Raw genomic sequence first — 12,139 nt, 5'->3', positions numbered from 1 at the left:
TCCATTCTTCTGTGCTCGCATGGATTGGATGAATACTTATTGGACATTGTTTTATGGTTAGATGCCTTTCTGTTGTTAACCTTTATCTGCTTTTCAAGTAAGGGATTTTTTTTATTCCACATGTTTTTCAAAGTGAAGAACTAGAGGATTGATTAGTTGGCGAGGAATTCTAATACAACATTCAGTCTTTTGCTCAGTTTTTTCATCTCAGGATGCAGCGTGTAAACATTCACACATATACTTAGGTCTCTGTAGAAATTCTGTCTATCAGTCCCACAAACTTTATAACATAATCTATAACAAATACAAAGTCTGAGCAAAATATGTTATTCATTTAAGAGCAAGTATATAGTTTATTTCTGTCTTCTTTTTATTGAAAAATAGTTTTATAACTGCAGGTTTCTAATACTCACTCATACCTATCTATTTCTTACAAATTTTACTTTAAAAAAACAAAAATGCTCTTATATTAATTCTTTTTTTATTTTTAAAGTACCTAAATCAATTTTCAGAACTATATTCTAATATGTTAGAAAATCATACTGAAACAGTCTCTCACAGAAAATCAGACAAGCTGAAAGCTACTAATTTTGTCTACAACAATACTGTCTTGAAAGTAGGTGGCTCATAGATGAAAGCCAATATTTCAATATTTTAATATACTTTGGAGACTACAGTTTCATATTAGCTCTTTGACAATAGCATTTATATCTGGAATTGTTTACTGTTTTAACAGTGGTGTACGAAAAAATGTAAAGATATTTCAAAGCCTTATTTTGGCGTTAGGAAGGGCATCCAGCTGTAGAAACTCTGCCAGATCAGATTGGAGCCTTGCGAAGCCATCTGGTTTGCCAGTCCTCAGTCAAATTGTCCAACCCATGCTAGCATGGAAAGCGGACGTTAAACGATGATGATTTATGGATTTGTATGAATTTCTGAAGAGTTTGATAGCTGTGTGATTAAGAAGTTCACTTTGCAGCCATGTGGTTGCAGGTTCAGTCCAACTGCATAGTACCTTAAGCAAATGTCTTCTACTATAGCTCTGGGTGACCAATGTATTGTGATTGGATTTCTCAAATGGGAACTGTATGGAATTCTGTCACGTGTGTGTGCATTTTTGTGCTTGTCCCTCACTGTTTGACGATGTTGGATTATGTCCCTATAACTTAACAGTTTGGCAAGAAAAGATTAATAGAATAAATGGATAAGTACTAGATTAAAAAATTGGCTGCTTGGGTCATTTGATTGATTAAACCTTTCAAGGCAATGCCCCAACATGACTAACCATAGTCTAATGTCTAAAACAAGTGAAAGGAAATGTATATGTATGAAGAAAGTGGATAAATATTCAGCTATTCTTTGCTTCTCTTAAGTACTCCTCTATATTTCCTAATTATATAAAATCTGAGGGGAAAATCATGTTTAGAATCTCTCGTGGAAGCGTCATCCAACCAAAGTACAAATATATGGGAAACTACCACCTGTATCATCTCTTGTGAAAGGTAGAAGAGTCCAGTTTGCTGGACATTGTTGTAGAGCTGAAAACGAGGTAATTTCTACTCTTCTCCTCTGGAAGCCATCTGCTCGTGATACCAGAGGGCGCACACTCTCCTACCCTGATGTAATCTCCAGGGATACAGGCATCCAGCAACAGGACCTCCGTAATGCTATGATGGACCGTGAAGTCTGGCGTAGCATAATAAATTCCATTGTCTCGACCGCGGTCAAACAATGATGATGATATAAAATCTTTTTTAAGTTGCTCTAGGTATATTGTTGATTTAGATGACTTTGTAGCCTTTGACATATTCAAAGTGGTAGTTACGATTCATTTGGTTAGAAGTTTGATCAAAAGAACTATGCTACTATTCTGGTGGCACAAGTATTTGAGTTCACTTAATTTCTAACGGTTAGCTTCATGAAAACCAATGCCAGCAATTTACAGGTATCACTACCTATATCTTTCTCTTATGAAAGGCCACTGTCTTCACAAAGAAGTACCCTTTGATTTAATTTGATGTTATTCTTTTACCCTTTTACTTGTTTCAGTCATTTGACTGCAGCCATGCTGGAGCACCGCCTTTTAGTCGAGCAAATCGACCCCAGGTCTTATTCTTTGTAAGCCTAGTACTTATTCTATTGGTCTCTTTTGCCGAACCGCTAAGTTACGGGGACATATACACACCAGCATCGGTTGTCAAGCGATGTTGGGGGAGGACAAACACAGATACACAAACACATACATATATATACATATATATGACAGGCTTCTTTCAGTTTCCATCTACCAAATCCACTCACAAGGCTTTGGTTGGCCCGAGGCTATAGTAGAAGACACTTGCCCAAGGTGCCACACTGTGGGACTGAACCTGGGACCATGTGGTTGGTAAGCAAGCTATTTACCACACAGCCACTCCTGTATCTTATTGTAAAGATACAGTTCAGAATATGTTTGTATGTAAATTGAAGAAACAGTGGCTCTTATTTTTAACTTAATGTTCACTTGCTTTAACTGGCTCAAGCAAACTAGTGGTGTAGATATACCACCGTTTTACTTAGTGTGTGTCAATATTGTGTGCCTTGTCCAGTTTTTGATTTTGTGAAGAGATGTGTTACTGTTAGGTATTTTATATTTTATTACTTTATAATATGTGGATGCTGCATGGCGAGATGGTTAAGAAGCTGCTATCCAATTAATGAGGTCTGAGATTCTATTCTTTTGTGGGATTGTGATTGGCTTGCAACTTAAGCAAATTCGTCTTATTCTTTTGATATTGGGAAAAGACTTAGATCAGTGTAAGAGAATTGGTAGATACTTTGTATAAATGATTAATACCCAAAAGGTACAATGAGATGTCTGGAACCAAGAGCTTCTGTGGTAATCTTGAAACAAAATCTAAAACTGCATTTGTTACCTGATAGAAGTAAAGTAGGATTTCTATAAATTGACAAATTCTGAAGATAGCTGTGGTGAGAGTGTAATAATTTGAATAAGAAGGAACAGGTATGCTTAGACAGTTGTTGTTTGTGCTGATAACAAAACTTTTCTTTGCACAAAAGATACTGTATGTCCTTAGGATCTGCCATATAAAAGGCAGTCAGTAAGCCAATTTAGAATGCAGCTGTCATATGCATTGTATGTGCTTGTGTAAAGGAACAGTGATTGTATTAGTGTTCATTAGTCTTGAAAGACTGGATTTGGATTCTAAAGTGTGTTCTTCAATGTACAGGTCTGGACAGGTTAATATGGAGGGCTGACTGTTCATACTGCCATGGTCTTCTTTCTACATTGCTAATGTAGACCCAGAGAACAATTACTGATGTACCAGTGTTGCTGCAGCTGTTGCCAGAAAAATGTTATAAATAATATTGACTGCTTGACAGACACCATTTTCGATTTGATCTGATATCTTATAAAGTAAGCTGTTTAAAGCAGTTAGAACCACAGTGTGGATCTAATGAACAAATGGTGTCAGGACAGTTGTAGGTTTCTAGTCTGAAGCTAAATACTGCCTGTCAGTTTTTAAAATGTTTTATTATTGTGAGTCATTACTGTCATATGATAACCTATTTCACCTAGGTTTGGTCATTTGAATTTAAGTTGTTTTGGCTTGGAGCATAACTCAGTGCCAACAACATTAGAGGGACTACTAGCCTTCTGGTTGTCTGGTTCTCTTAGAGATTGGTTACTACCAGCAGACAATCACTTGCTGTATGGTGAGTTAACTATGAGGGTACCCCTGTTTGAAATAGATCTGGGACAATATGGCAGCAAGTGGTGATCTCTGATATATTATTGTATGTTACAGACAAAATTGTGAGGAATAATATTCTACTGTACTTGTAGACACTTCCAACTCATGAGAATAAAATGTCGGAATTCAATTTCTATCTACTTGTTTGCTGCTGCTGAACAGGAAGTAAATAGTAAATACATTTTAAATGATTATGTCTACAATTTAGAAACTTAAATTATTATAATAGCTAAATATTATCTATAATGCATAATTAATATATGCATATTTTTTTCTTTCTCAGACGTAACATGTCATTAGGTTTGTACCTAATGTTTCTTTACACTGTTATGAACTGGATTTAATATTTATAATTTGTCCCATTTGGAATGCGAATGTTAAGCAATGATGGTGATTATGATGAATTTACCTCTTAATGGGAAAGATAGAGCCATTAATAATATTTAAGTTTAGAAACTTTTTTTTTCATTCACTTGCGTTATGGATCAATTTGAATGATTTTTTTATTTTGAATTCTGATATTTGTTGGTATCTTAATTCATCTGGTAGTAATTGAAACCATTACAGTTGGAACTACCAGGCATCACTGCATAACTTAATGCAGATTAAAAAATAAAATCACATGTAGCTTTTATTTTTCTATCAAATTCATTTCCAGTGCATGTATTCTGTTCTACGTCCGCTATTACCACAATGAACCTGTAGGTTTATACACTCTATATTAACTATGGTAGTTCCAGTTACCCCAGGCTAAGAAAGTCTGGTAACCAACAAACTTCCTCCCTATTATGTTGGGTTGACCAAAACGTCCATTGTTGTTTTTTTAAGTGAAGATAATGCATAAGTTTTAAGCACAAAGCAGTATATTCAATCAGTGATATGATTACCATTTTGTTGATTTATCTTCTGTTGTCTTGTGGGCCGATCCATTATTCCCTGCTCATAGAATTTCCTGTCTTTACTGGCAAAAAATTCTTCCAGATAAATTTTTATATCCTCTTCATAGTTGACAGTCTGTCCATTCAGTAAATTTTGAAGACACTGACACAGGTGGAAATTTGAAGGCAGCCAAGTCCCAGTAATTACTGCCATGTATGCAAAGAAATGTTCTGTTTGGCATTGTCATGATGAAAGACCATGCCTTTATGATTAGCAAGTACTGGACACATCTGGTGGATTGCTGCATTTAATTTTCCAGTTGGTCACAGTGCACATCTGAACTGATGGTCCTGACTTTGGGAGGAAGCTCATAAAAGACAACACCCTTCCAATCCCTCCAAATTGAAAGCATTACGTTTTTTTTTGGGTGGGGGGGTGAAATCCTGCTTTGGAGGTTGTTTGTTGTGGTCTGCCACACTTTTCCCATGATCTTTTAAGCTTCACATTGTTATAGAAGATTCATTTTTCATTCCCCGTTACCATTCTCTTCAAAAAAGGATAATTTTTCGTTGTTTTTGCAACAAATCACAGATGGGAATCTGTTGGGTGAGGTTCGCTTCATTCAGTTGATGTGGACCCAATCATTAAGCCTGCTGATGTAACTAAATTGATGCAGATAGTTTTCAACACTTAATTTGGATATTTGGAGACTATCTGTGATCATCCTGGTCATATAGTGGGGTTTGGTGTTGACTAAGTCCTTCATTTTGTTGCTGTTAATCTCAGAGCAAAATATCCCTTGAGCTGAAAAATTTCCTGATCAAAATCTTGCAAACCACTTCTGGTACACATTCTCCATAACAGTATCTTCTCCATACATAGTGGCTGGCTTGGGTTACTTTCTTATCTTCAAAATAAAAAGGTATGAGGTGTTGATAATGTTTCTTTTGGTTCTCTGTTTTCAAGGTGAGTAAAAGCACATAAAATACCTGTCTAGTTGCAAGTTATTAATTATGTTGAAGTGTCAAGTATATAATGAGTGTGCATATACAAGGGACAGTCTGAAGTTAGCTACTTATTAGAGTGCTTGAAGTCTAGTGTCAGCAAAAACTGAACAGACTTTTTGGCCAACCCTATATATATCATCATCCAAAATCAAATCAAATCAAATCAAAACAAATCAAATCAAAATAGATGAACATCAATGGAATTTGTATCTTTGTGGTACCAGTGCCGGTGGCACACAAGAAAACCATCCGAACGTGGCCGTAGCCAGTACCGCATCGACTGGCCTCCGTGCTGTGGGCACGTAACAAACACCATCCGATCGTGGCCGTTCGCCAGCCTCATCTGGCACCTGTGTCGGTGGCACATAAAAACACCATCCGAGCGTGGCTGTCTGCCAGCCTCGTCTGGCACCTGTGTCGGTGGCACATAAAAAACACCATCCGAGTGTGGCCGTTCGCCAGCCTCGTCTGGCACCTGTGTCGGTGGCACATAAAATCACCCACTACACTCTTGGTGTGGTTGGCGTTAGGAAGGGCATCCAGCTGTAGAAACACTGCCAGATCTGACTGGCCTGGTGCAGCCTTCGGGCTCCCCAGACCCCAGTTGAACCGTCCAACCCATGCTAGCATGGAAAGCGGACGTTAAATGATGATGATGATCATCATCATCATCATCATCATCGTTTAACGTCCGTTCTCCATGCTAGCACAGGTTGGATGGTTAGACCGGTGTCTGGGAAGCCAGGAGGCTGCACCAGGCTCCAGTCTGATCTGGCAGTGTTTCTACAGCTGGTTGCCCTTCCTAACGCCAACCACTCCGAGAGTGTAGTGGGTGCTTTTTACTTCAACATTTCAACCAGCCAAGCCATCATTGAACTGTAATTACAGTCCAATGATGACCTAGCTGGCCAAAACTTCAAATCCACTGTCAATACTATTCTGTCAATATATATCTGTTTGTGTGTTTAGGTGCATGGCTCAATGGTTAGAGCATTGGATTTAGAACCATGAGGTAATGAGTTTAATTCCTAGTTAAGGCTGTGTGTTGTGTTATTGATTGAGCAAGACACTTTATTTCATGTTGCTCCAGTTCACTCAGCTGTAGAAATGAGTTACAACATCACTAGTGCCAAGCTGTATTGGCCTTTGCCGTTTACTTAGTTGACTTTGATGGCATGGAGAGGGGAGGCTGGTATGCATGGGTGGATGCTGGTCTTCCATAAGCAGCTTCACTCAGACTTGTGCCTTGGAGGGGAACTTTCCAGGTGCAGTCCTATGGTTATTCATGATCGAAGGGGATCTTTACCCTTTACTCTTATATATATATATATATATATGTGTGTGTGTATACACACATATATTCATACAAGGAAAAGGTTTTGAGTAACTTCAAGATTTTGTCATGTACTTGATTAATTGGTCAGTCTATTGAAGCAAAGAAATGGCAAAACTCTCAAGTTACTATTAATCCTTTTCCTTGTAAAAAAGAAGTGATCCTTCAGTTAATGTTTGGTTGTCTTTATATAATTGTAAAAGGAAAAAAACCACGTATTAATATTAAATTATGTAGTAAGTTGAGTTTATTTTTTATTTCAGAGCCGTTCAGAAACAGTTGATTTATCCACAGACTCGTCCCTTGTTGTTGATATTTCAGATGCTCTTAGTGAAAGAGACAAAGTAAAGTTTACTGTCCATACAAAGGTAAGTCTGAAGTATTTTGATTTTTCAAAATGAGAATGTTATGTTTATTTTCCTAAAGTGAACTATTAAAATATACCCATTGTTTTCTTTCATGAATCAATGGTTCTTCAGTTTTTAACATGAGTTTATATCTCTTATAATCGATATTACTTTGAAAAGAAAAGGGGAAAAAAATTATTGTTGCACATTTCTAAAGAACAAGTTATGTAACTGTTTTGTTTTTTTTTATATATCAACTACATTAAATCAATAAAAATTACTGCATAAAATATCAGATATTTATGAAAAAAGATGGCTTCAGGTACTGACTGGTAAAATCTTAACTGAAGAAAAATACTAAAATGAATTATTGCATATTAATATACATCACACTATCAGAGTTAGTTGGTTAGTAAGAATATACTGAAGCCTTAGGAAAATGGCATACTTAGTATTTTAGATAACTTATTGAACTCACAAGAATTCTAACATAATTTTCATCCTAATTGATTATTGGGAATTCAAAATCATTTTATTTCACATCAGTGTAATGTAGAATAAGTGTTAACCAAAAACAATATACTGTTAGATGAAAAGAAAATTTTAACTGATATCATCATCATTTCAATGTTCACTTTTCTATGCTTGCAAGAGTCAGATTTTTATACAAACAGATGCACTTCCTATCACCAGCCTTCACCTGTTTCTAAGCAAAGTAATATTTCCCCATGTTTGGTCATCTATTCACATAAGATTAGGTAAGAAGGACACTGCTTGTATGATAGTAATACTTGTTTACAACTACACCTTGCATATGCACGCCCCCACCACACATCAGAATCTGTCTACCAAAATCCACTATTCACAAAGCTTTGATCATTTTGGGGTCATTTTGTCCAAGATGTCACAATGTAGGATTGAAAGCTATGCACTTGGGAAGTGAACTTCTCAATTACACAATAATGCCTGTAAAATGCTAGAAAATATGGATATATAAATATGATGATAAAGAGATGAAAGATAAGTTATATTACAAGGAGGGAAAAAAAATCAATTTTTGATCATATTTTATTCATCTATTAATAAGGACTTAATATCATGATAACTTCAAATTTGTTTGCAAAAACACGAGAAACATTAAGATTGACTGATTTTACATTTAGTGGGAGATTATGATGTTGTTAGGATAAATTTGCTGAAAAAAAAAAAAAAAATTGAAATAAGTTTGGTAGTTCATTTTCTCCATTGTTTAACAATAGAGATTTATTCATCTATGATCTTTGATTTTCTGAAAAATCAATATCAGACTTGGCATTCATATATGTGAACTATATATTATTATATTTTTGCAAGAAAAATAAAAAAAACCTTTGAAATTATTTTCTTCCAAGAACTTTTATTGCAGTAGACATTCTTCAATAATTTTAAATAGAAAAAATTTTCAACAAATCTATTTAAGAGAAAATTTTGCTTTTTGGTTGTATGGGGCAGGATGTTATGTAAATGAAGTATGTTGGAATTAATTTCAATAAAACAGTTTCCTATGATTTTTTTTGAGGTGTATTTGTCAGGCAAGTGATTTGATCCGAGACTCTGTTGAAACTAAAACGATTACCACATGGAAGATACATAACAGCCATTACAAAAGCTGTTTACTTCACTCAAACATTATTTAGTATCAAAGTTTTCATTGTGCCAACTCACCCTTGTTACTGACATAATTCTGACCAGGTCACAGTTGGGTAACAAAAAATTTTGATACCAAATAATAGATACTCTTTTACTCTTTTACTTGTTTCAGTCATTTGACTGTGGCCATGCTGGAGCACCGCCTTTAGTCGAGCAAATCGACCCCAGGACTTATTCATTGTAAGCCTAGTACTTATTCTATCGGGCTCCTTTTACCGAACCGCTAAGTTACGGGGATGTAATCACATCAGCATTGGTTGTCAAGCGATGTTGGGGGGACAAACACAGACACACAAACATATACACACACATACATATATACATATATACGACGGGCTTCTTTCAGTTTCTGTCTACCAAATCCACTCACAAGGCTTTGGTCGGCCCGAGGCTATAGTAGAAGGCACTTGCCCAAGGTGCCACGCAGTGGGACTGAACCCGGAACCATGTGGATCGTAAGCAAGCAACTTACCACACAGCCACTCCTACGCCTGTTTAAGTTAAATTAACACTCTTTGTGCATTTTTGAATGTTCAATGTGTTATCCCATGCAACAATTGAATTTTCTATGATGATTTCAAAAATAATTTGTGTGTGATCTTTGGTATGGGATTAAGAAATTAGCTTTGCGACCATGTGGTTTCTGCATTGATCCCTCTGTGATGGCATCTTAGTCAATGCCTTCTGTATCCTCAGTTTGACCAATGCCCTGTGAGCGGAAAGTAAGGAAAATTAACAAAATTGTTTTATAATACTATAATTAATGTGTTTGTATCAAATCTCTCTAAAAAGGAAGCCGATGGAATTAGGCCTATCAAATCAGCTGGTTCATTGGTTCTGTCAAAAGAGTTTGCTGGTTGCAAGCATTCAGACCATGGATTTTTCCTGCAATTGTTCATGCTGCACCACAGCTGTTTCAGCAAAAAGCAAAATCTGTAGAATCTCACACTTGCCCCAAAACAGGATGGTGTTCACCCAGCAGTGCCATTCTTGCATCTCTATTTCTCCTCTGTGTGAACTATTTTGTTTGGCTCTAACTGAAAATAGAGGAAGCTCACCCAGTTTTTTTTGTTTACATAAGCTTATCTTTTGTGTTGTCCAGCCCATATAAGCATGGAAAGTGGTTGTTAAATGACAATGATGTTTATCTAGATAAGTATAGGGTAAAACCTTTGGTTATATAAGTTTTCAGTCATATAAAATGTTCCTCAATTTTAATTTTTGGAGCATGACACAAAATTATCTGGTTTAATTGTATTTAATCTTAAATTCCCAAGAGTGTTGAATTATAGCTTTAGATCAAGTTGTTGGTTTTGTAATTTGGAAAAAAAAATGTTCTTCAGTTCAATTTTAGTGGTTTTAAAATCAGTCTAAAGACCAGACTAAATTCAATCTCTAACTTCCCCACCTCTTTTCCTTTTCACCTAGTCCTTCTCTCTCTCTCTCTCTCTCTCTCTCTCTCATATTTGACCTTTTGATATAATTCCACTTGTTCTGTTTAAAGAACTGTGACATTTCCTTCATAGCATTAATTCCTATCAGGACTGTGCAACTAAATAAGGTCAGACATCAGAAGAGAACTCATCAAAAACGTTCTTGTTTTTGAACTTTTTCAACTGCAGTACATGGCTTTATTAAGGATCATAACATTTAAAATAAGTTGTTTTTAGGAATTTTGTTCTGATCTTTTTTTATTTTTTGTTTTTTTCCTTATACCTGTAATTTTTATTTACTAAGTCTTTCATATATATCTAGTTTTAGTACTAACCTACTTCATGGTTGTCTCTGACAGTTTGCTTCACATCACAGCAATTCTGGTAGTATTTTTTTCTGTGTGAAGTGAATGATTTTATTCATAAATGTTACTAATATCTTCAGTTTTATTTTGATTTAATGTGAATTCAGTTCAATTTAACCAAAAAACGAGGGAACTTTATGAGAAAGGCAAATTTGCAAATTTTTATGATTTAGTCTTGTATTAAGGAACAGAAAAAAAAATTACTCTCTGTGCTTTGTCTAGCACATCTTATAAATTGTTGTATTGATTGAACGAGAGAGCAAGAGTAACTTATTGAATATTAGATGACATAGTTAATGTTGGCATGAATGTCGGACATATTTCAATTAGGTGCATTGTATGGCACCTTGCCTCTAAATTTATGATCGGCAGACAAGAGTTAGACATTTAGATTATATCAGACCAAAGGTTATAAAGACTTGATATGTTTAAAAAAAAATATCAATTAAAAATATATTCTTTTAGGGAATGTAAAGCTGTATGATTTTAAAAAAATGTTTACAATTGGTATGCATTAACAAAGAAGGAAATATCAAATGTCTAGGCAACAGATAGCTTTCAATTTTATCTCCCAAATTACAGTGAATAAGAAGCTATCTTTTTCCGTTAATAACAATCAAACCTAATTATGGTCGGCACTTTGGCACCCAATAATTAAGTGCCATTTACAACCCTGGCTTTTTATTGTTCTCATTAGATAATTTAAACTTTTGTTTGTTTAATCTTTTAATTGTGTTACATCTAACACTTTACTATAGAAGATTAGCTATCAACATTGACTATAGCATAACTTGTGCATCATCTCGTTTTGTGTCTACTTTCCATGAGTCAGACAGGCTGTCACAGTTGGAGTTAGCTCATATTTAGAGTTACTATTCAGCTAGATAGCCCAAATAACTTCATATTGCTCATGTCTCGTTTTTGACTTGGTTTCTTATAGCTGGATGAATTTCTTAATATCAACCACTTTACTGAGTGTACTGGCTGCTTTTTTTTTTATTTACTACTAGCATTAGAGAGGTAACTTTCCTTGACAACACTAAAGGGGCCTAATGATCCAATGTCTCTGCTGGCCCACTTCTGTTTTTTCTTATAAACGGTTGATATAAATTTTTATGAACCTATAGCTACTATCAATAAAATGTTGATATTAAGAATTTCTAAGACATTTCTAAATAAATAGATAAATAATTCTAGTTAATTTCTGTTCATATCCAGCCATTGTTGTGGTTGTACATTGATAGATTAGAAATGTTTGTTTTTTTCTCTTAATCTACGAGAAATCTCTGATGTAATTATGAATAATGTATTATTATTGCATTGAGTTTCTT

The 12,139-nt window shown here is 35.2% G+C and overlaps 1 protein-coding gene across 2 annotated transcripts in view; it reads left to right on the top strand.

The window, feature by feature from the left end:
• The window catches only part of LOC115212897 (sorting nexin-6), a 77,447-nt gene that overhangs the window by 38,877 nt on the left and 26,431 nt on the right, over window positions 1-12,139 (top strand). For both annotated transcript variants that reach the window (XM_036504127.1, XM_029781696.2), the window contains exon 3: window positions 7,238-7,342. In XM_036504127.1, the coding sequence (XP_036360020.1) occupies window positions 7,238-7,342 (105 nt within the window). The remainder of the gene's footprint in view (window positions 1-7,237; window positions 7,343-12,139) is intronic.

The sequence above is a fragment of the Octopus sinensis genome, linkage group LG6 (assembly GCF_006345805.1).
Source record: "Octopus sinensis linkage group LG6, ASM634580v1, whole genome shotgun sequence".
NCBI lineage: Eukaryota > Metazoa > Mollusca > Cephalopoda > Octopoda > Octopodidae > Octopus > Octopus sinensis.
The sequence above is the reverse complement of the archived record's forward strand: the minus strand, read 5'-3'. Positions and strand labels throughout refer to the sequence as shown.